The 26,034-nt window shown below is 37.9% G+C and overlaps 1 protein-coding gene across 1 annotated transcript in view; it reads left to right on the top strand.

Moving 5' to 3' along the window:
• PRDM5 (PR/SET domain 5) overlaps positions 1–26,034 on the top strand; it is a 213,540-nt gene that overhangs the window by 75,219 nt on the left and 112,287 nt on the right. Inside the window, exons 4-7 of the mRNA XM_080797672.1 lie at positions 21,724–21,898; positions 24,166–24,340; positions 25,521–25,613; positions 25,882–26,003. Of these exons, the coding sequence (XP_080653798.1) occupies positions 21,724–21,898; positions 24,166–24,340; positions 25,521–25,613; positions 25,882–26,003 (565 nt within the window). The remainder of the gene's footprint in view (positions 1–21,723; positions 21,899–24,165; positions 24,341–25,520; positions 25,614–25,881; positions 26,004–26,034) is intronic.

Below are 26,034 nucleotides of genomic sequence, written 5' to 3'. Positions count from 1 at the left end.
GCTTGTTGGAGAGTTACCTTTCACTGTACATTTTGCTTGTCATGATCCCTTTAGGTAGTGGAATGCTACGTTAGTAGGTGTTTATCTTCATCTTCTCTTACCGACATTCATGACTGCACGCCCTGTTTATTTATTTCATGATATGGGACCACCCGCATGTCTCTCTTTTTAAGTAACCACAGTTGCTAAGAGTCACACAGTTTTCATGTTCCTTTGGGCCTTTAGTACAGTGTTCTTCTTCCGCTGTGCTTCTTTCCTTGAAAGAGAGGAGGAATCTGCAAAAGGATGACTGTTGCAACTTTGATACTCCCAGAAATTATTTGACTTAGAGGAGGTAAAGCAGGGTGGGATTGGAATAGGATTCATAAACTAACTAGAGGTTCTGTGAAGTTTCACCCTCGAATTTAATTAGAATCTGTTCAGAGGCCACTGGGGGAGTCTTTTGGTGCACAAGTGATGACAGTGCCTTTAATTCCTTTTAATGTTGTTTTGGCCTTTCCTTAGAGGGGGGTTGAGTGCACTGTAACCATGTTACTTGCCACAGAGCACAGTATGGATCTTCGTTAGCTCCCTTGGTGGAATGTCTGTTTTACTTGAACGGTAGCTGGAGTAGCAGAGTGTTCAGAGTTCAAAATCACATCTGAGCTAGGGGCAGGGGACATAATAGTTGGGTCACAAGGCTGACGGTGATGTCAGCCTTCTGATTCGTTGGGATAATCTCCTGTGGGTTACATTCCAGAAACATTGAGTTGGTAGGAGAAGATCATAATGTTTCCTGCATAACATTATGAATCATTTACATTCCAAATTGTATCTGAAATTTGGGGTATTCAGGAAATTTTTTATTTGAGCTGTATGTCCCAGGAGTGGAGTAAATGAGAAACATTTGTGGCTATGTGGCTTGCTTGGTGGAAAACGTCAATACTTGGTCCAATTTTTTTGGACAAGGGATTAAGAATTTGAGGTCTGTTTTGGCAGATGATTGGAACTCCTTTTTGGAGACCTAGTTTACTTGTAGTTTTGCAATTTATTTGATTTTGGAAAATTTGCTTTGGAAATGATGATTTAAATGTATGAATTATTAAAGGCTCTTGTAAGCAACAAAATTCTTCCCACATGCACACATTTCAGAATCATTAGTTGAACTATATGTTCAGGCTTCTGAAAAGTATTTCCAACTGAACCAGAAAATTCTAAGTGTGAAAGATGTGGCTTAAAATGAACCAAAAGAATTCTTAGGCTACATAAAAAAAATGGGCAACTCTTATTAAAAATTAATTTTGTTACACCAAAGGAAAAAAAGTAACAGTTAAAAAAATATTTGACCTACTCAGGATTTTACAGGCTTTTAAAAATTTCTTATCTTTTCATAGAAAATTATTTATTTAGGTACAGAATTATGTTATTCAAAGTTGAGACTGTGAATTCTTGGGATATTTTATTTTATTTTATTTTTAAAGATTTTATTTATTTGACAGGCAGAGATCACAGGTAGGCAGAGAGGCAGGCAGAGAGAGAGGGGGAAGCAGGCTTCCTGCTGAGCAGAGAGCCCGATGTGGGGCTCGATCCTAGGACTCTGGGATCACGACCTGAGCCAAAGGCAGAGGCTTTAACCCACTGAGCCACCCAGGCGCCCCAGTGGGATATTTTAGAGATGTATTTAAGGACATATTTCCAGGCATCCCTTCCCTGGGACTTTTTTGCAGTATGTTATCAACATAAATGAAAAGGTGGCTTGGTGTCATAAGAAAAAGGAGCATATGGAAAAACATCTGGGTTTTGGTACACCTCACGAGGGATGTCAGGTTGTGTGGATTGCCTAAATAAGTTAAGAGAGCTCCAGGTATTGAGCCAAACTTGTGATGTCAGCATAGCTTTGTCCCAATTCTGATGTCAGTTTAGTTTTCCCATTACCAGGAGAGCTATTTTATTACATACTATTTTCTCTCCTTCCTCTGCCTTGTGCGAGGTCTTAGGCAGTCTATCCTGGAGTCTTCTGGTGACATGTGATATTTCAGAATGGTGGAGCTGGGAGATCAGATGTGGATTCCCTAAGAGAGAAGCAACTTGAATGTTTTTAAAGCACAGACAAGACTTTCTCCGTTGTCATCGAAACAAGATCCACAGGTTTATTGAATGGTGATGCAGCACTCAAATCACAGTGGTACCAACCTAGCAACCAAGCAACCAAAAAAAATTGAAAGGATTTTTCATTTATAAAAATTATACTTTTCTTTAATTCAGTTTCTTCTATATTTCTGTTTTTTCCTATCAGATTTATATAAATGGTATTTTTATAATATTTTCTAGAATCGGTTATAGAATATTAAGGTGCAGCTGTCTAATGATTTCTTCAGTAACACCACAAAAATATCAGTAAGATAACTTGCAGATCTTTTAATGGATTATCTTATAGTAATGTACATATTTGTCTTTCATTAGGTAAAAGTTTAAACTGAGGTACAATTACAAGCAGTTGGTCCTATGAGGTTTTAAGTACTAGTCCTACTGTGGCCACATATTCTCATGGGAAGTATTGGAATTATTGTATTACTTATCAACTTATTCTTTTAATTCAGTTTGTAGTTTATTGGCAGGTCAAGTGAGTATTTATAGAAATATCCTTTTTAAGTTATGTGTAGTGATAATGTATCAGTTGATACTTGAAATGTATCTGTTAATCCTTAATAATGATGATGGCGATGGCAGCTAACTGAATACTTACTGTGTGCTAATAAGTGGTTAGGTATGTTATAACCGTAATACTTACCATGAGCCTATGAGGGAGGTGCTACAATTGTTGCCTCCCTTTGCCAAATGATGTTGTTGATATTCAGAGTCTAAGTAACTAGCCGAGGCCACACAGCCACTGAGTAGCTGGGTAGGAATTGAAGCCAGGTGATCTGTCTTCCCTGCCGGCCCTCTAAAACCACTGTGCTCTAATACCTTAGAGTTGAGATAATTTACAAAGGAGTAAATGCAGATTTTAAAAACCTGCCATGTTTCTCAACTTACTATTTGGATATTTTTGAAACTACTGAACATTTGCAGAACAGTTTAATTTAAAGATATACGTATTTTAGAGTTATTTACATCAGGTATTCCTTGATCTTAATGTTAAGTTCTCAAACTATCCTGTGTTCATTCAAAAGCATTGCACCTTCTTTTCTTTTATACAGAGGTCATGCTTAGGCAATATCTGTCCTTGCCTCTTTTTCCCTTTGTTTCCTTTTTCCTCAGCTGCTACCTAACGTGTTAAAAATGTGTTAAAGTTAGCATTTAGATCTCTTGAAATTAGTGATAGGAAAATTTCAGGATCAGAGCATGTCAGTTTGGGTGTAGGGAAAAGTTTTGAGTAGGTGGGACTTCCTGAGCTTCTCAATCCAGAAACCATACAGGTGGTTTCTTCTGCTACTTCCACTCAAGACGCTATCAGGGGAAGTGGGGGAGGGAGAAGCAGCTTCCCATTGAGCAAGAAGCCTGAGGTGGGGCTTGATCCTGGGACCCTGGGATCATGACCTGAGCGGAAGGCAGACACTCAACGAATGAACCACCCAGGTGCCCCCCTTCTTGTGAATTAATGATCACTATACCTACCTCACTGGATTTTGTGGTGATTAAATTAAACGAGATAACATAAGCAAAACACCTGGACCCTGTGTGTGCCAATATAATTTAGCAAGTATTTTTATCACAGCTCTGTCACATTTATAGTTTTTGTCTCTATAGTTTTGTTTCTATATAGAACTGAGCAAAATCTGTTTTATTTATTCTAAAATCTTCTCAGGGTATCTAGTGTAAACACCAAGCATGTCGGAGACGTGCTAGCAAATAACCACTCAGGCCTGCTATGCGCCATGACTAAATCCTGTTGGGCCTGCCCTAGACCATGGCAGCTGGAGCCTGGTGCCCTGCCCCTCAGCTCCTCAGTTGTTGGATGCCCAGGAAACCATATGTCCACTTAGGCCCCTTGAAAACTGTTTACTGTGCCCTTGTACAGGCTGTGGTTCTGTGACCTGTCTTCTCCTTGGAAAGATTGCTAGGAGTGTCCTGTGGGGAAGGTGGCTTGTGCTGTGCAGAGACCTTTATTAGCAAGAGTGGTTTGGCAACCTCAAAGACAGGTTTGAGATCCTTATGATGATGTTAAGCCACTTTTCAGCGTTTGTAGAGAAGCGGGTTTTGTGCAGGCCGATTGTTTCTTAGAGAACACATAAGACTTTCTTTTTGCCTGCTCTCATCTGTTTTTCAGAATGCAGAGTGCTGTGAGACGCCTGAGTGGCTCAGTCCTTAAAGTGTCTGCCTTCAGCTCTGGTCATGATCCCGGGGTCTTAGGATGGAGCCCTGCATTGAGCTCCCTTCTCTGTGGGGAGCCTGCTTCTCCCTCTCCCTCTACCTGCAGCTCTGCTTACTTGTGCTTTCTCTCTGTCAAATAAATAAATAAAGTCTTAAAAAGAAATAGAATGCGGAATGCTTGTTGTGAGTAGGTAGGGTCTCTAGAAATCATTTCAGAGACTCCTATGCTTTCATAATTCCTAAGCCAGCAAAGTCCACCTCTGTGACATCAACCAAAGAGAAGCTGGAGTGCTGGAGAATGTTCATTTTCTGGTTGATGTGGGACCTTTGTTAACAGGATTGGTCATTGTGAAAGTATGAAGTAGAATTTAAAATGGGAATTCTGTGAAATTATTCTTCTGGGAGGAAAAGTGCTGACTCTTCTATTTTATATTTAATTTAAATTTATTATTACTATTTTAAAGTTAAATTCTATTTAATATTTACTTTAAAATTTTTAAAATTTGAAACAAAATTATTTAAAATGTCCCCAGTATCTCCAGAATAGAAATCCCAACTAAGTGATATAGCCGTGGGCTGACTTAGAGAAATGATTAACTTCTGTATGTTTCTGTCACTGGGCTGAGTTCCTCAAGAACAGTCCGTTTCGGCGCTCTTTGTTTTCTCCCCGCCCATGTGAGCAGGGGTGTATCCAGTTGGGGCTCAGCGAGTGCCAGGTGACCTGGCCTCCTCTGCTCTCTGTAGCTTCTCTCCTGATGTGGGACACCTGGCTGAAGTTGCCTTGTCAATTTGGAAGAAAGCTATGTCTGTTTCTTTTGAAATAACAGAAGGCAAATGCTTCCACTTGAACTCTGGTCTGTAATTTAGGGACGTGAGAGTATTTGGTGTGGCAAAGTATTGCATTTTTACTCTGTGAGTGCAGGATATGTAACTGGTGTGTGTGTACATGATTCAGTCTACTGTAAGTACTTTGTCTCTTAGCCAGATAACTGTGTGGCCAACAGCACCTTGTTGTTAAGTCCTAGATCTTTTTTATAGTTGTTACCACCGATAATCAGAACCTTAGATTAAGATAATTCCATTGACTAAGAACCCCGCAGTCCAGCCTGGACTAACTTGGAAACCTGGATATAGAATAGTGAAATGGCAAAGGTTCATGCGAAAGATGGTATTTGCTGTGAACTGGTAGTTTCTTTTGAATTACCTAATAAATAATAATAATGAAAGATTAGTATTTAAAAATTAATCAACATTGCATTAAATACACTGGGATTGTGCTATATCATTACAAGGTTTAAGAAGAGATATGGTAAAGACTAAAAAGAAAGTTTAAAATTTTTTAGTCGCTAAAAATATAGTGAAAAGAAGAGGCATTTGTGTTAGATTCAGTAAAGCAAATAACATGAATACCCCATTTATCAGAGGAGGAAATTAAAATAATACACACACATACAAACACACACACATTTAAGTCTTAAATCTAAAATTTAGACAACTAAAGCCAAGCATACATACCACTCATTTCCAGGCAAGATTTTTTTTGTGTATGAACATAAAGAAGAAAATGGCTTTTTTTAAAAAATTGGAGATACATTTTATGATGAGTCTTACATTTTTTTAATGATTGGTATTAAAATAGTCAATAAACAAGCTGCAAAGTGAGGCTAATTTAATGCATAAACACAAAACTCTAGAATTAGTGACAGTTCTTTATGAAGGGGAGTTGAGTTTTCTAGGGAAATTTTTATTCAAAAAAAAGTGTACGCCATCCAGTACATGAGTGAATTCTCATAAAAGGTTCAGCCACTACTTTTCAATACAAAAAATATATGAAGTTTCATGTTCCATCACTGGATTAATAAAATATTCAAAAGAAGGTGTAAAATTTGTCTTATAATTTATATGTCTTTCAGTTCAATTCAACAAAGATTATAGTAAACAATAAAGTTATACTGTTTTCAGCTAAGTATATTAAATTCTGAGAATTTGAGAAACCGGCTCACAGAACCTTAGGAAACATGTTTCTTAGAACCTAATCTAGTCATCCTTAATTGTGTCTTAGTCCTCTTGGGAAGTCTCACATGATCCCAAAAAGACTGCTTGAGGAAAGGGAAAAAGGAAGATTCATTACTGAGTTGTAGGCCACTCTTTGTGGTGCTTTATTGCATCGGGAAGGTGCAGAGTTGAATGAAAGAGGAGTTCTGAGTTTTGAGTTGTGGCCTTCCCTTTTCTGGAGTTTAACAAGAGTCTAGGAAGTAATTAAATATATCATCATCATGGCTGACTTATGTCAAAACTATACACACTTTTTATTATACTTAATTAAATGCATAATCAAATGACTAATGTTTCATTATTTCTTAAGTTGGTATTTAATGAACATTTTATTGAATTCTTCTCAATGAACAGAGATTAAAGCACCATTTCCTGGTTTCTTTTCCTGCGGTTAAGTAAGTCCTTTGACATATGGCTACGCACAGTTAATGGTGGTTTACATATCCGTCTGTTCTATTAGTTTGTTTTCTTTCCTTCTTTTTTCCTCCCTCCCTCCCTCATTCCCCCCTCCTTCCTTCCTTCCTTCCTTCATCCCTCACTCCTTTCCCTCCTCCCTCACTGACTTACTTCTTTCTTTCTTTCTTTCTTTCTTTCTTTCTTTCTTTCTTTCTTTCTTTCCATTCTATTAGTTTTTCAGGATGGAAAAAGAAACATGGTCACTCTTGGTGAGACTCAACCTGACTCTTCTTCTAGCAATAGCATGTAAACCAACTGGGCTCCTGAGAGCTTTCCCTATGTGACTTAACTCCATGTGCCCATTTCTAGACTTTGGAATGTAGTGTGCTTGTAAGTAGCTTTTCTTCTCTTTCCTCATTTTTTTTTTCTTTATTAGATTTAGAATCATACTACTGGACATTTTATGCTTGTATTAAACTTCTGTAAATATATTTTGCTTTGTTTCAATTCATGGTATGACCAATGCCATATTGTATACGAAAGTGATATATAATAATCCCTGAAGATACTTCACATCTTGCCATTCAATAACACATATGATTTTTAACTCTTTCGACATCATCTAAAAGCCAGAGGAAACCCTATCATAATTTTAACCCCTAGAAAGTCAATCAGTAACTAAAACCAAAACAAAAAAAATAAAAACTGATTATCTGTACTTATGAAGTGAGATTTCAAATTGCTATTTTGGTCCATTTTAAAAATTTGTCATATTTTTGCGTCAACATTATCTTACTTAATTTCTTAATAGCCTTTCTCCCTGCAAAGGAGTAATATCCCCATTTTGCAGATGAAAAGGCTGAGCTCAAGTTTATAGAGCCTGGAAGTAGGGGAGCAGAGCTTTTCATCTGTTGTGAAGTACTCTCATCTCCTAGCCACTCATTTTCATTCCGTTTGCAGCTTATACTCCTTTTTACCCAGCTATTAAATGTCCCAGCTCTTTCCACTTGTTGCACACATGCATTTTCCCTTTTCCCTTTGCTACATTCCTCTGTTTGTATCCTTCAAATCTGAGCTAAGTCATCATATTGCCAGGAAACCATCCTTGAACTCCAGTTGAGATCAGCTCTCTCCATTATATACTCTAGAAGCACCATGTTCTCACTGTCTTTGGATTCATCAGGTTATTTTCCGTTTCTTTTGTGGTTGATTAATGGCATACAAGATGGTGGTTGATTAATGGCATACACTTAGTCTATAAGCTCTGAGGGTGGGTGCTGTGTGCAGTTTATTTCCCTGTGGTATACTTCGTCCTAGCATAGCTCTTGGCACATATAGGCTAATTTTTTTTTTTTTCTCAAATGAATTACATATCTCTATAAGAAGTGCTTCTATCTTCATTAAAATGAAAAGAAGTAGAATTAAAAACTATTGATATTGAAAGATTATTGCTCTGAAATTATCTGTAGGTTATTTAATGTTACATTTTTGTCTAGGTTGATATGTTTTGACTAGAAGTTTAATCAAATGTACTTTAGTTTTTTATCATATAGATTCTATTGTAGCAATGTAACAAACATCTTAAATTTCAAGTTTGATTGTATTCGTCAGGGTTCCCCAGAATAACAGAATCAGTGGATACGTGTGTAGAGGGACTTATTGTAAGAATTGGCTCACATGATTATGGAGGCTGACAAGTCCCAAGATCTGCAGGGTGAGCCAGCCAGCTAGATACCAAGGGGAGCTGATGTAATAGTCTGAGTCTGAAGGCCAAAGAACCAGGAGAACTGAGGCTGTGGTTTAAATCAGAAGACTCTCAGGCTTGAGACACAACCCATGTTTCAGCTCAAGTCCAAAGGCAGGAGAGAGCTAGTGTCCCAGTTTGGAGGAAGTCAGGCAGGAGGAATTGTCTTTTACTCAGGGGAAGGTCAGTCTTTCGTTCTGTTGGGCTTCAGCTGATTGGATGAGGCCCACCCATATTGGGGAGGGCAAGCTCCTGTTTTCAGTCAGTGAATTCACATGTTAATCTCATCTGAAAATACTCTCACAGATATACCCAGAATAATGTTTGACCAAATATCTGGACATCCTGTGGTCTAGTCAAGTTGATACATAAAATATATAGTCATATTGATTGGATGGACAGAATTTCTTCTAAGTTTCTACTTTTCCACCTTTTTTCCCCCTGTCTCATTAGTGTGAGGTGGTTGCCTTATAATTTTCTTCAAATGCTGCAATTCGCAGGGCACGTTCCATCTGTGCCTGACTTCTCAGTCACTCCAAACATCAAAGCTACCTTTTCAGTGGACTTGTCTGCAACTTTTCTGCAATACCCAGGGTTATAGCTAGGTTTGTTGCTTGCCATAACCTAAACCACCCTTCGCAATGCTGTGACTTTGCCAACATCGTTTTCCCTATTTTTTTTTTTAAGATTTTATTTATTTATTTGACAGAAAGAGAGATCACAAGTAGGCAGAGAGGCAGGCAGAGAGAGAGGGAGAAGCAGGCTTCCCGCTGAGCAGAGAGCCCAACGTGGGTTTCGATCCCAGGACCCTGAGATCATGACCTGAGCCAAAGGCAGAGGCTTAACCCACTGAGTCACCCAGGCGCCCCATCGTTTTCCCTATTTTAATAGACCCATTACCCCTCGATCTTACCTTGTCGAAAATTTACCCAGCTTACAGGGTTCAGAGTGAATTTCAAACGCTGTTGTGGAACTGCCTCTAAAAATTGCAGAGCTGCTGCTCTCTGTACAACTGTCTTGGGCCCTTTTTGCTCTTTGTGGTAATTTATCCAATTTCTATTCCTTTTCCACCAAGAGCATGTAAAGTTCTACAGAGTAGGAACTGGCTTGGGCATTCTTGTGAGTGTGGGTATCTGCGGTACTGTGTGCATTATGTGCAGCAATAGATGTGTTGAATGGACATTCAACTTCTCCCCTAGGTTTTTGAGTTGAGTTTTGGTATGTTGAGTGGAGTGTGCTTGGCCTGATTCTGGTTCTCTTTCCAGGAAGCACATCTGCTTGTCTAATCTGTTCTCTTATTTCCAGTTAGTTAAAACACTCTCAATTGTTGGCTAAGTTTTGAATTCTTAAGAATTCATTGGGAAGGGGAAGTTGATCCCCCAACCCCCCCCCTTTTTAAAAAAGATTTTATTTATTTATTTGACAGACAGAGATCACAAATAGGCAGAGAGGCAGGCAGAGAGAGAGGAGAAAGCAGGCTCTCCACGGAGCAGAGAGCCCGATGCAGGGCTCGATCCCAGGACCCTGGGATCATGACCTGAGCCGAAGGCAGAGGCTTTAACCCACTGAGCCACCCAGGCGCGCCCCCCCCCCAACCCTTTTTAGCAACTTCCACTTTCCTGAATGACACCCTTGCCTTTATGGTCTTATTAATTCAAAAGGAAAGGACAGTTATTTTTCTCTTACTTAGTTCAGTTCAGTGGATCCTTTGTGGATCGCCTCCATGAGCAAGGTGTTGAGTCAGGTACTGATATTTCTATGTAAGTGGATATGATGTAGGGCCTGCCCACAGGGAACCAGCGATCTTTGGGGTAGGAGAGACCTGTGTTTAGCTAATCCTGATCCCATTTAGAATAATAAATATTTTGGGAATGATAATTTATATATAATTTGAGGTTATAATCTCTTCCCGCATGGAGCCTATAGCCCCATTTGGGGATAGAGCTAAATAAATACAGATTAGGATGGTAAACTTTGATAGGGACAGCATAGACGGTTAGGGAGGCATGTGTGGGGAACTTTTGCCCAGACTCGGTTGTATGATAATTTAGTTGAAATTCTCTTTTCTGATATGATATGGACCAATACATGGTCAGGTAATAGAAAAAGTTTGTGCTAGTAGGGATCATAGAATTGATATTTCAACCATTTTATTTTAAGTTTTATAAGTATACATTGATTCTTTAATTTTTTTTGATTTATGACCAAAGCCATGAGTATATGAGTATAGGTTTTCTCACTAGTGTTTGCTATCATATTTTTTTCATAATGACTCCTTAAAGCACTCAGTTTTGCTATTTTTAAAGTAGTATGAGTAAATCCTCTTTCTTGTAAAGCAACCTGAGTGCAGTCCAGATTTATGATTTTCCCCCATCTTTTAGATTTGCTTTGCCTTCTGTATCTTGACAGTTTTTTATTTACAGCCTTACCTTGAGTCTTTTCAAAATACACAACTGATTTTCTTAGAAACAATTGCATTTTTTCTTACTCATGTCTTTGGTTTATGTAACATTTAGTTAAGTTACTAATTAAATAGCTTGTACAAGTGACATAAACCTGTGGGAACAAACACAACGGACTCTTGGGATGCAAGCACACAAGTCAGGTGGTGAGGGCAGAGGTGTGTGGGCAAAGCAGAGAGCAGGCTGCTCACTGAGAAGACTTGGGACATCGTTCGGCAGATTTGATGCAGAGTGTTGGGTAAATCTGGGGATGTGTTAAGTGGAGGTCGGTTATAAGAGATTCTGATGTAAAATAGAGCAAATATACTATGCAAACACAATATGTTCTTTAATTGATTGTGTATAAAATAGCCACTCGGTTCCCTGTAGCATAATCTTATTTTAAAGTGTCTTGGTCTATCAATATTGATAACTTATATCTAAGTAAAATAACTGAGTTACAGGTTTTTTTCTGTGAAGAACCTCCATTTCCCAGGACCAAATCATATGTTTTCTATGTAGCAAAATTTTCTTTTTATTCTTCTGGGTTTTTTTGTTGACTTTTTTCTCCATGATGTCAGATTTGCTCTGTAAGATGCTTCGAAGATAACTATCTTTGCTTGAGCCCCTCAGAGAAAGATAGCGTATATATTAGTGATTAGTGATTGTTGTTTTTTATTTATGGACTTAGTTTTTTGCCTAATATAGTATCTCATTCCTGGGAATCATATTAAACAGTTTCTTTGCTTTGTGGCCGATTATGAGCTGTGATTAAAAAAGAGACCATTTGGGGCACCTGGGTGGCTCAGTGGTTGAAGCCTCTGCCTTCGGCTCGGGTCATGATCCCAGGGTCCTGGGATCGAGCCCCACATCGGGCTCTCTGCTCAGCGGGGAGCCTGCCTCTGCCTCTCTCTCTGCCTGCCTCTCTGCCTGCTTGTGATCTCTGTCAAATAAATAATAAAAATCTTTAAATAAAAAAAAAAATTAAAAAAAAAAAAAGAGACCATTTGAGGAGCTCCTGTGTGGCCCAGTTGGTCAAGCATCTGACACCTGATCAGCTCTGGTCATGATCTCGTGGGTCATGGGATCGAGCCCTGTGTAGGACTCTGCACTCAGCAGGGAGTCTGTTTCTGCTCTTCTCCCTCTGCCCCTCCATGTGCTTGTTCTCTTTCTCTCTCTCAAATAAATAAATACATCTTTTAAAAAAAGAAAGGGGACCATTTCATTTACATTTGTTTAAAACTTCATTTTTATAGGACCTGATTAATGCACCATAAACATGAAATTAAATTACTTTACACAGTTCACTCTTTAAAATACACCTGTCATTTTCCTGCTGCATGTGATTTGCCTTGATTTCAAGACATTTTCTTCTTATTCACCAAGAAAATAATTTAAAAAGTATTATTTTGTTGAAATCATTGTATCAGTCAACTTTTGCCAAGAAGACTGCTCTAACACGTAACCTTGAAGTCCTAGTGGTTTATAGCAACAAAGATTTAGTTCTTGTCCACACAAGTTCAGGCTATTGGAGGCTGTGACTTTTTCCAACGTTCGGTTCCACTTGGTTCTAGAGGAACAGCCCTTACCAGAGACATGCGTTTTCCTGGAGGAAGGGAAAGAGCAGTCACCCAGACATGATGACTCTCTTAAAGCTTTCTCTTGGACATGGCTCACCTTGCTTCCAGTCATGTTTCATGGGTCGATAGAAGTCATGCGGTCAAGCCTGATCCAGTACCCACCTCTCACAGACACCACTGCGAGACTCTGAGCTACATCGCTATTTGGTACAGTCTTCCTCCCGGGATGGGAGTAAATAAATAAGAATGCGATGGTCTATTACAGTTAGACCTTATTTTAAAGGTTTTTGTTCTTATTGTTACATGAGTATTAATATATTTTGTGAAATTTACTGTGGAAATGAATTTTTACTGATATTTTTCAGCTTTGTACATTGAGCTCTGCAGAAATGATACTGATACACAGGTGGAGACTGAATTAGAGTTTTTGTAAAGAAGAATTAAGTGAGAAGATAGTAAATATGGAATTCCTTCCTATTTCATTACATTTTCTTTTCTCCACCTTTGTCACTTGTCTCCTGCTTCTATCGATAACTAAGTAGGAGTCCAAACTTTTCTTTTCATCCACACTGGTAGAGTTTCAGTTTGTAACCTCTAGAATTTTGAAGTTGATTTCCTATTGTGTTGATTAGTCATTAGTCATTTTGGCTGGAGAATCTGAATTCTCACTACTTACTACCTTTTTAATACAATGAATTGTGTCTTTTCCAGTTTCACAATCACGATTTTTTCTTACATCATCCATATGTGCACAACAGTCTGCCAACAAGTAAACAGAAACCAAGTTAAGTCACATACAGGCGCAGCTGGAACACCGAATCACGCTTGGCCTCTTCTAGAGTTTTATTTATTTGCACACAGTGGGGATGACATTTCCTTGCAAAACAAGAGTCATTTACTTTTGCTGTTTTGAAATAACAGAACTGAACCTCAAATGCATGAGTTCATGAAATCTTTCCTAGTGGGGCATGGTACTTGAGAAGGGACAGTGGGCAAATTGTCAAAGAAAGCTGAGGTTTTTGAGATTTTGGGTATTGGAAGGAGATAGGAAATTTGAAAAGTAGGTACACCTGTATATCCAAGCGTAAATGCTTTGTGATAGTGATAGAATCGGAAAGAATTAGACTGGAAGGCATTGTGAGTTTATTTGGTTCTAGCTACTGCCACAATACAGAAGCAGTCACTTTGAGAAAATCTTATTAAGTGGTGGCTTTCATTATTCTGTGTAATTTCAGAGAAGCCCCCTCCCCCAGTCTTACAAGGTTGTGTACCCAGCTTTCCACTCTTAATTCCATACCAGCATTCCTCTTCACAGGGTGAAGTCTGAGAGGGACAGCAGTGATCACATCATTCTGTATGCGTGTTTCCCTCTTTAGCTTTGTTAACTAGCCCTTCAAAAAGAAGTTATTTCACTTGTGATTGAATCTAGCTCTGGAAGGGATAAGATAATGAAGTCTACCTCCATCCTTTTACAGATGAAGTAAAAGAGTTCCAAAGATGGTAAGAGACTCGCCCAAGGTGAGAGGGCCCAAGTGGGAAAGCCAAAGGCAGAAGAACCATCTTGACTCCTAATTAAGCGTTCTTACTTTGTATATGGCATATAAGTGGCTATTTTAAGAATATATTAATATCATATCTACATAACAGGATATAAATTTTTCCTGTGCATGAGATTGAGGCAACATAGTAAATAATAATTGTCTGAACTTTTCCTAAAAAAGGAAATTATTTTAGGAGTCATTGAAAAGTAAGCAGCAAAAATAAAAAAATTATGTGAAGACAAATTCCCTTTAGCCCTTAAATGCATTGGGTTATTTTAGGCTCCTTTAGGAAATATTTAATCCAGTAAAATTGAAATTGTAGCTGTAATGATTAATTCTATTTCACTCCTGACCTCATCATGCCAGTTCTCACAGTTCTAATTCTAGACTGGCTCTAGAATTTACTAAGTGTGAGCATTGCAATTCATTTCTCATCTATGAGCCTCAACTTTCCCATTTGTAAAATGTGCACTGGTTGGAGGAGTTCTTCTGGGAGATGGACCCTGATGCTGACCATCTCTTAGGTGCCTACTGTCTATCACGCTTACTTTATATACTTCTTATTTTTTAATCTTTTAGGTAGGTGCTATTGATCCCATTTTGTAGATAAGGTAATTAAATGAAGTTAAGATAACCTTTCCTAAGGATACATTGCTAATAAGTTGTGTGCTAGAATCCCAAGTTAGTTTATATGATTCCAAAGTAGAATCTCTTTGTCCAATGTCCTAGGAAATTCACTTGACATTTCCATCTGTATCTTACAAGGTTACTGTGAAAATCTGATGAAATAAAGTAATTGAAATCTTTAGAAAACTGCAAAGCGCTTTACTGGTGTGAGGTATTATTTCTTTCTTTCTTTCTTTCTTTATTTTTAAATATTTTATTTATTTATTTGAGAGACAGATATCACAAGTAGGCAGAGAGGCAGGCAGAGAGAAAGGAGAAAGCAGGCTCTCCACGGAGCAGAGAGCCCGATGAGGGGCTCGATCCCAGGACCCTGGGATCATGACCTGAGCCGAAGGCAGAGGCTTTAACCCACTGAGCCACCCAGGCACCCCGGTATTATTTCTTTAATGTGTTCTTAGCCACTTACCAGAAATTAGCAGTAAGATCCAAGGCATAAATAAATTGTATTTTTTCTGCTTTATGGATGAGGCAGTTGAGGCCCATAGGGATAAGGAAGGATGCCTACTTAGGCAGAAACTGACAGAGTTGTGTCAGTTTGTGGTCTGATTCTAAAGCCTTAAAGTCTAAAGACTGCCTCCTCGTGTTCCTCTCTAGATCTGAGTTTTTACTCTGGCATAGGGGCTGATTTCATCACCCCTGGGCTCATTCCTGTGATGGAACTTCCCAACCGGTGTGCTAAGACACCCAGTGGGCTAAGAGTAGGTTACTAGTATGGAAAGAGATAATGACATTGATGATAGTATCTGTTTTTAGGACCATATCCATACAGTTACTTATTCAGACTACGTGACAGTTGAATATAACAGTATTTATATGGCTGCCCTTTTCTACTTTATGAATTCAGAAATGGTTATTTTGGTGCATTAGGATTTTGGTGGAGCACCTGCCTCAAGAGAATGCTCTGTAACAGCTCTACCACATGGCACCATCTCCAGCTTTCTGTTGAATCATCCCAGCCAGGTTACTACCTTTTTTCTGGATTTATTTATCTTCATTACCTAAGTTTGTTTAAAAAACCCTGACAATGAAGATATTCAGAGAAGCTCTTGTGAGTGTAAGTTTGTCTCTAAATTTTAGTTCCATATGTGATGTTACCAAAATGATGACTCTAATAAAATCTAAGCCACCATTATTTTTTTTTAGTATCATTCAGAGAAACAGATAACGTTCTCCCATACTTTACTTATCTGAGTATATTGTCTCTGTCCAAAGGAAGAGCTTTGAAAGTAGTTTATGACTAAAATATATATATTTTTTCAATTGGGGATTATGAACCGCTCTTACTTTGCAGATTTCTTGAAGAACAATAATTAACTTTAAAAATGGTGCATTGGGGACGCTTGGGTGGCTCATTTGGTTAAGTGTCTGCCTTCAGCTCAGGTCATGATCCCAGGGTGTTGGGATCGAGCCCTGCATCGGGCTCTCTGTTTAGCGGGGAGCCTGGCTTCCCCTCTCCCTTTGACCCTCCTCCAGCTTGTTCTCTCTCTCTCTCTCGCTCTTTCTGTCTCAAATAAATAAATACAATCTTTAAAAAAATGGTTGAATTGGGTAATATTCTTGGGCACCTGAGTGAAGGACCACGTGAAAATATATTTACATCTACAGAAAAGATACAGATTCAAAACAAAAATCTAAAGTTGGTGTTTTATTTTGGACCTTAAAAAGAATTGTTATTAAATAGAGTAACATCTGTGAATGCTTGAGGGAAAACTGTAACACCGCGGACTCATCTTCGACCCTTCTACTCTCATACTGCATGTACATTCTGTCAGGAAATAGCATCTGCTTTCTCTTCAGATCATACTTAATACTTCTCACCATCTCCGTTATTTGTCTGCCATCATCCTTCCAAGTCACCACTGTCTGTGACCTGGTTTATTTTAATAGCCTACCACCAAAGGCACATAAAGGAAAGTATCTGCAGACATTTTACTAATAAGTGTTTTCTTCCATAGACACAAGCATTTTAGTATTCTTTTGTACTTTTCATTATTTGTAAAATGTTGAACAACTGTTATGAGTACAGCTTATGCTGTGGGCAACACATGGTAATTCTTGTTTGCTGCCTTGAGGAAATTATCTTTGGGAAGATAAGATCACACATATTAGAATTTCCTGATATGAATTAAATGATGAAGCCCCCAGAAATAAATTATAAATGCCCAATAAAGTTAAAGCATTTTGTATAGAGAAAACCCCTGGAATCTACATGCATTTAGTAGATTAGAGAAGGTTTCATGGAGAAGGACGAAAATGGTCTGTGCCTCAGATGATGCTAAGGAGTTGTAGCAGGGAGGCCAAGTGGTGTTTTTGCAATTGTACTAAGGCAGGAATGAGACCAGTGTTTTCTGAGAGGAAGTATACCAGTTGGTCTAAAGAATAGGATGCAGTTTTGTTTGAAGGACAGTTGAAGATGAGAAGACAAAGTGGGTTCAGATTATGGGAGTCTATTTGATAAGACTTTGGAGCCATATTTGGAGATAGGACTCATTCTATATGTTGAAAACCCTCAGTTGGAGCTAGAGATTGGGGGATGGACCCAGTCAATATTATTGGTAGGAAATCTTAAGTAGAGTTCAGAATGTGGTTTTGGAGAATATGATGGGTGTAGTTAGGGTGACCAACTGTCCTGGTTTGCCCAGTACTCTTTCAGTTTTAACTGTGAAAGCCCCATGTCCTGGGAAACCCCTCAGTTGCAAGCAAAGCAGATGGCTGGTCACGTTAGGAATAGTTCAGACGGGTGACTGGGATCGAAGGTCCAAACCAGAGTGACGCATTAGTGTGTTAACAAGAGAACAGAGCGTGACAACCAGAAATCCAAAGTAATTCAGAGCTCTGGTAGGCAGTCAATGGAATTGAATTATATTTTGGCCAAGAGCAATTTGGCCAAATGAAATTTAGTCAAAAGCAGCATTGTCATAGCAACTTTATGTGGCACTTGGGTTGAAATAAATTTTGAAAAAAAGGACTGTTTTAACCACTGTCTTTCAAGTTTTATATCATGATGAAACAACAACAACAATAATAATAATAATAGCAGAGCTGCCATTCATGAATGTTTATCATATGCCAAGCACCTTACCCGATTTTACAAATATTCTTTTAATTCTTACAACCAACCAGCCTGTGAGATAAGCATTGTTAATTTTCTTCATCTTGCAAATGAAGAAACTGGTGTTTTGAGACTTTGAACCCTGGCCAGCCCAAAGCCTGTGCTGTTTAGTCCCTATGAGGTACAACTTCAGGATATCAAGAACCAGGTCTCTTTATTATTTATTGTAACACCTGTTAATTCTAGAAACACTGTAACGTATGGACTAGCAGAAGATTCTGCAAAATACTTAAAATTGTCCCTACTTAGAAATAAGCTCCATTAATATGTTTGTTTATATCTTTTTCTTTGTGGGGGCACATTGTATGTATGTGTGTACACACACACACACACACACACACACGACATATATATTTTTTCCCTTCAAAATTACATTTGGTAAATTTTAAAACCAATTGCTAGGTATTTAATTTATTCCAACTTCTGTTGCTGGACATTTAGGCTACTGCAGCTTTTTGATGCTACAAGCAGCTTGCAGTACAAATAATTAGCTGAAAATGATATACAAAAATAAAGCAAATTGAAACAAGACTAAGAAACAAATTCAGAACGATGGGCAGTAATGCAGAAGATGGATAACAATTGTAACACCACTCACTCTGTGTTGTATCCTGATTACCAACACAATGAAAACCACTGGCTGAGGAATATTTGCTTTTGGGGTGCCTGAGTGGCTCAGTTCATAAAGTGTGGGACTCTTGGTTTGGCTCACGTCATGATCTCAGGTTGTGAGATTGGCTTCCCATCCTGTGGGGCTGTGAGCTCAGTGTAGATTCTGTTTGAAGGTTCTCTCCCCCTCTATTCCTGTTCCTCCCCCTACTTGTGCTCACACACACACTCTCTGTCTCCCTCTAAAATAAATAAATATTTTTTTTTTAAAAGGAATATTTGCTTTTGAACAGATCATCATGTTGAACAGCTTCTTTCAGCCAAAGCATTTTAAAAAAGATTTTATTTATTTATTTGAGAGAGAGAGAGCATGAGCAGGGGGAGGAGCAGAGGAGGAGGGAAAAGGGCAAGAAGACTTCGTGCTGAGTGTAAAGCCCTACCTGGAGGCTCAATCCCAGACCTCAGATTGTGACCTGAGTGGAAGCCAAGAGTCTGACGCTCAACCAACTGAGCCATCCTGGTGCCCCCAGCTCAAGCATTTTCAGCAAAAACACCAGGACCCCATAACAGGAACCATAAGCAGTTCCCCAGACCCCAAGCAGAGTCCAGAAAGGTGTTAAACCCTAACGTGTAAATGTAAGGAGTGATTTTCTTATGGAGGGAACTATGTTCAGGGGAATAAGCCACAAACCCAATGACCAGAAATGATGGCTATAAGAAGAAGTAAATTTCAGGATCTGAATATTAGAATAGTCATCAAAGCTGAAACGCAAGGTCAGAGCCAGGCTAATGACAACAGGGAGTTGATGCTGAGTCCCAGGACTTTGGGTCAACACCTTTTAAATCCTTCTTGCCAGTGGACATGGAATTGGGCTTGGGGGTGAGCCTACAGGTGAGGAATACGCCCTAAGAGCTCAAGAGAGTTCCAGTGATTAGGAATCTGGCAGGTTCTGGCAATGGAAACTTTTGAAGAAGGAGAACAATATTAATGAAGAGTTGTTATGCAATTAAATTAGTGAAGTGTATGGAAGGAAGCCATCTAAGAGGATACTTCTTAAAATTATTATGGTAGCAAATGAAAGGAAGAGATTCTTGGACTGGGTAGTGGTAGGAATTATACATAGAAAGGTATCTATATTTCTATAAAATAAATAGATTGGAATAATACCTGTAATGATAATACCTGTAATGTAATACCTCTTCGTACCATATCTTGGCATACAGATAAGACATGTAGTTGGCCCTTGGTGGCTATAATGCTATTATTTTTATTATTAAATTGAGGTTTTAACTGGTATATTAATTTTTTAAAATTATGGAGTTCCTAAATAGGCATGCTGTGTTTTATGACTGCAGTTTAAGTGAATGTTATCATGTTTCAAAATTAAAAAATGTTATCTTTTCTTGGTGCTATGAAGGCCATCATAAAGTTGATGATTAATATTCTGGAGGATGGTTCAATTAAATTTCTTGTCTATTGATCAGATAAGCACTAAAATTTATGATTGTATTCTGAAATCTTCATTTGTTGCTTTGGGTAACTCTTGGCAAGTGGTTTCCAAACTCTGGAAATTGCCACTTCTGAGTTAATTTAAAAAGAGACCTCTCTTTTGTTGAGTGTCTGTATTGTTTTTTGTTTATTTTTGTTGCACAAAGAGTAACAATTGTATAGAAGTTCATTGTGTTCTTAATTAGAAATAACTTTTTTATAGTTTCTGCAGGTTTGAAATTCAAACAACTTCCAAGGATGCTCTAAATATTATAGAAACATCTTTTAATTAACTGTGGCTGATGGTTAGATTTGTTCAATAACTCGAACTTTTGCATCAAGGCTTTCTTGACCAGAAATGATGAATATGATCATCATTTCCATTTCTTGCATGGATTTTTCTAATATATATTGTTTTAAAAATTATGAAGATTCTTTTCATTGTAAAAACCAAAACAAAAAAACATAAAACAGTATTGAATATAGACTACTTTTCCTCCCAGCCTCCAAACGATAACCATGTAACAGTTTGATGCATATTTTTCCCGACTTTTCATGAGGCTTCTGCTTATGTAAAAATACATACACACACACATACGTGTCTTACACGTTCTTCTCCCTCTCCTCTTCCTTCTCCCATTCACCTCACCTCTTCTTCCTCCTCTTGTCTCTTCCTCCTTAACAAGAGTGTGGTGATAATGCCAAAGAGGGAAGGCTTTGTTCTTTGTTCTCTCCGTTATTGAATTTCACTCCTTGGTGGAACTTACTGTCTTTGTCCTTCCCTCCCCTTGCCTACCACCAAGGTTCAATAAATTCAGGCTATGCTTTGCTTCTCTTTATCCTCAGCAGCCAAACTAGGAGCCCTCCCAAAACAAATCCTCAACTATGTAAAAGACGGCAATTCTGGGTGTTTCTCCTGGGGACAGCGAGCTAAGCAGCCCCAGTTCTGGCCTCCCTGGTGATTGGCCGAAGGCCCAGAGGGGCTTTTTGTACCAGTTCATTCCAAGTGTAAAGTTTCTCTGGGGTTTCCTTGGGAAGTAGGTTCTTTGTAACATTTTTCTTGTGTCTGTTATGGGTTGAAATTCCTTCTGAGTAGTTATCTATCATTTCAACCCTGATTTCTAATCTTCTAGAATTTTGAAAAAAAAAATTGATGTATTGATAGCAGAACTTCCTTTCGTTTCTGCTCTCCTGTCATTTCAGTGGAATTTAGGTACACAGGATGATTTAGTCAATTCTTTGAACCTCTCAGGTGCCTGGTCTTTTTTCTATTTCTGGTCTAGGTTTTTTGGAAATTCTTTTAGGGTTCATTTGCTTTTCCTCTGGCTTATATTATAAATTGTAATTTTTTTTCTTCCGGTTTTGGACTTAATATTAATCATAATTGGGTCATTGATAGCACATTGTTCTCTAGGTGCAGAAATGATACCATTACTTAACAAATTTCTTCTTACTGCATTTACGGACCTCCACAAGGTGTTACTGCATTAGGCAAATTAACAATATGAAATTCACTTTTAGAAATGGAAATAGCCTTTCATTTGATATCTATAAATGTCACTGTCTGTAATATATATTTGTATTTTATTTGCCAGGTGACTGAATGTTGTCAGTTTCCTTTTTCAATATCTAGATCAGGTGGAGATATAAAAAGCGGGCACATGGTACTCAATGTATGTTAAAATGATTTCTTCATTACTATTAGAAACAAATGAGTGGATCAACATTTTTAAAATTATTTGTCATACAACAGCATATTTTTTAATTTTGTCTCAGGAAGGAGAAAACATTTTCTATTTGGCAATTGAAGATATAGAAACAGATACAGAGCTGCTGATCGGCTACCTGGACAGTGACATGGAGGCCGATGAGGAAGAACAGCAAATTATGACAATGATCAAAGAAGGGGACGTTAAAAATTCTAAAGGACAATCAACAGCTGGCAGAAAAGGTATTGCCTCTAACTGGTGATCTGAGAGAATGGAAGTTGTAGGAGAAATACGGTTTGAACTGTGGGTGAATTATAGTTGCATTATCATAGGGTGTTGTCAAAATAGCTGTGGTTAGAACTACTCTCAGAGGATATCCGGTTGTAAGCCCATCTTTCTTCCAGCAGGAGGAGAATGTAGGGCGTGGGTGATAGATGTACCCTATAGGACTGCTAAGGTCAGTGCCAGCTCCTGGCTCTCACTGCTCTCCCTGGTACGTCCGGGGTGGTGAGTAATGAGGAATTTTGTACTCCAGCCTTGAATTTGCTACTAGTCAGTCTTGTAACTGAGCAAGTCACTAACTCTTGGAGATGTTACGTTCTCGTCTGCATCTGGGGAAGGGCAAGTGCAGAGGTGTCCAGAGGGCACTGCTAGATGGACCCTCTGGGATTATTCCTTGGCCTCCCTCTTGTTAGAGATCCTTGGAGAATCTGGAGCTTCTGGAAATCTCTTTCCGTTCTGACTGTAGAGGCCTGCAGAACTGTTAGGTTGTTTCAGCTGGGTAACCAGAAACAGTGTGTGGACTGTAGGTCTGACCCGCTTTGATCAGGCCTGCAATCCAGGGATGTCGCTTGTTTGCCATCTGCTGGGGAATAATCAATTATTATTGGGACTTGTTTCTGTTATGTTGTGTTTTACTCCTGCTGGGGTTTGAAAGAAATATGAGTGATGTTATAGGTATTCACATTTTGTAATGGGCTGAAATTTACCAGAGGCTATTTTTCCATTTTGTTTAGCAAAGCCATTTCAGAAGTGACACTAGTTTCTTTAGTCACCATGGTAGGAATTTCCTATTCGAACTGTATGTTACTGGCTGACAAAGTATAAGGATTGCCAGCATTGCCAGCCTCTGCTTATGTTTTTTTATTTTAGTTGGATTATTTAAGGGGAAGATGAGGACAGGCTTTCTGTTCTGTCTTTCAAATATGCATTTTGCTGTTTTACATTTCAGACTTTGGGTGATGGCGACTATTTCTGATTATTCTGTGTTTTCTTTTTGAGGGGTATTTATTTATTTATGTGAATTACAATATTTCTGTCTTTCCCTATGATGTACTTTTAGTATTTACTTTTTTAATGTCACACCCCCGGGCATGTTATTATTGTGTCCACTATTTTAGCTTAAAAATGAGTCTCCTGCTTATTTATTATCATCCTGAATTTTTCTTCAGTTAACAAATACCAAATTCCATTACTTTTGTAAAAATAATCAACAGAAACTTAAAGAGACTTAAAACGTATGAATCAGGTACTTACATTATTAATATTATTGCTATTTTTATTTTAGAAATTAGTTTTTATTAATAAAAGCAACTCCCCCAGTAAAAACCCAGAACATAGAACAACAAACCCACAACACAAAAGAAACAAATAATCCACTCAAATGTCAAACCATGGAGAGTTTAGTTAAATAATATGGTACGCTATTTTTTTTTAATTGAGAAAATGTTGAATGGAAAAAAAAAGAGCAACAGACGAAATTGCATAAAAAGTATGATCATAAATGTAATTATCAGACTGTGTGGAAGATATGAATGGACAAAAGACAAATCAGACTTGAGAATATATTAAGTGGTTTTCTCTTCCTTACAGGATTCTTGGTCATTTTTATTTTCTTCACATTTTCTAAATTTTCTAAATCTCTTTTTATTTAATACAATTTTAATACAGAAAAAAGTCTGTGATGTAAATAGTGTACTTTGAGAAATTTGGGTGGATCTGTGACGGTCCATAGGGACTGACAAGCCAGAGACGCAGTGGAGTCTCACTACACCTACCATAATGAGTGCTGTTTTTATGACCTTGGTCTTTTTCACATGTATGTGAGATTCCCCTTGGTGATTCCACGTAGTTTGCCTTGGTTGGATTTTTTTCTCCTTGTGCACTCAGTGAACTCAAGATGACCTGTCTCATGGAAAGTTTTTGCTTTCTCATTCAACATTTGTAATATCTCTTTGATGTGAAAAGTGAACATTATAGGGTAAATTAACAATTGATTTTGATTTTGTATTAATTTGCTGGAATAAGAGAAAGGAATTAAATGATAATGTATTTCTCTCTAGTAACACTTCCTATTATTTTTCATGGACAATATTATTAATACTCAGAGATTAGCATTTACTATTCTGTTACTGTTAAACACAATTTTGATTTTAAAATGAAGTTAAAATTGAACAATTCTTGACTCTTAATTTTTGTCTTATAAATCTGTTTCCTTGTCAATGTGCAGATTCCCTTGGCCGTAAAGAGGACTATGCTTGTCCCCAGTGTGACTCGAGTTTTACCAGCGAGGAAATTCTTGCTGAGCATCTTCAGACATTGCACCAGAAACCTACCGAGGAGAAAGAATTTAAGTGCAAGAACTGTGGGAAGAAATTCCCAGTTAAGCAGGCTTTGCAAAGACAGTGCGTATAGCAAAGAATATCAAAATTATAAGCTAATACTTCTTTAACTATTCCATTTGATGTGTTTTACAGTTTCTAACTTGCGCATATGCGTGTGTGCATGTGAGAAAGAGATAGGGAAGGAGGAAGATAGTAAACATTCTATGTTGTCATTGTCATTAACTTATCTTAGTATAATATGTTGATTTTGAAACATTCTGATTATGAACTTCAGCGAGTGAGCATTGTTTATGCTAATAAGTCTTTCTCCATTTAATTACTTGCCATTAAATATCAAGCTCATTGGTTTACTAAGCTGAAATTCAGTTATGTGTAATTTAGTTAGTGCTCTGAGGTTACAGATCAAGTTTCAGTTGTCTACGTTTGATCTTCTCAGAAATCAGTAAAAGAAAAGTTAAGAAATGGAGAGAGTTCAGAGTATCAAGGAAATGGACATTTTGGAAAAAAAGCACTGTTTATTCCATGACAACTTAAGAGGAATAATTTAAAGATGAATAGGTATAGGATATGACATTAAGATGCATTAAATGATCCCACACATTGCTCTGCATCCTTTATTATTTTGACTTTATATTAATAGCATATTGTCTTTTACTTAAATATTTTACACTCATTAAAAGTGAAAGGTAGATACATGTATTTTTATTTTAAGAATGTCACTTTGTATATGAGCAAGAAATCTTTAATAGAGACTTACGATTTCATTTATTTATTCATTAAAGTAAAATTCTGAAGCATGCTATATTTTATATTAAGATAATTTTCACATACTATATGCATCCACGTTGCTTATGAAATTTGCGATGAAGAATTTCTGCTCAAAACTTAAAAAGAACTTTTATAATAGCAATAGATTAAACATTTGGAAATTCTGTTACAGGCTTTAAAAAAAAAAAAAAAAGCATGGGCTATATACTTTTTAGTGAATAGACTTTAAAACTGCAGTCCTGTCAGCTTTTATTGAATCTAACCAAATACACTTTTGCTGAGCTGGGTCTTACAGTTAAATGAGGTACTGATAAAAAATTTACAGGGCAAAAGACAGAATGAAAACAGAGATCACAAATATGATTTTGTTTAAAGTAGAGAGATTTTCTTAAGTTTTTGTCTTACATTTCCAGTTTTTATTTATTTATTTTTTTGTTTGTTTCTTTTTTTTTTTTTTTCTGTATTCTCTCAGTGTTCTTCAGTGCACGGCGAAAAGCAGTCTGAAGGATTCCTCACGAAGTTTTCAGTGTTCCGTTTGCAGTTCTTCCTTCAGTTCAGCATCGAGGTTTTGTGTCTTGAGTTCTCAGATGGCTTTTACTTAATTGTGGGTCATTTTTAGCATGCATGCTTTCCATGCTTTGTAGTGACTTAGTATCACAGGGCTGCAGTGGGAATTTAAATGTTTCCTTTTTACCTGCCCAGGTAGTGCATGAAATGACCCAGAAACTCTGCTAGAGAGCTCGCATTGCAAAAGCTTGGCCATGATGTAAGAATTAGTTAAGTATGGCTTCACCATCTCTTCTCCCTTTTCCCCTTGCCTGGTTGTCTTGCAGTTTTGAGCAGCATCAGGAGACCTGCCGGGGAGATGCCCGGTTTGTGTGCAAGGCCGACAGCTGTGGGAAGAGGCTGAAGAGCAGGGATGCTCTCCGAAGACACCAGGAAAATGTCCATGCTGGTGAGAAGTCCCTGCAGGGTCGTTCTTAAAG

This window comes from Martes martes, assembly GCF_963455335.1.
Source record: "Martes martes genome assembly, chromosome: 2".
NCBI lineage: Eukaryota > Metazoa > Chordata > Mammalia > Carnivora > Mustelidae > Martes > Martes martes.
The sequence above is the reverse complement of the archived record's forward strand: the minus strand, read 5'-3'. Positions and strand labels throughout refer to the sequence as shown.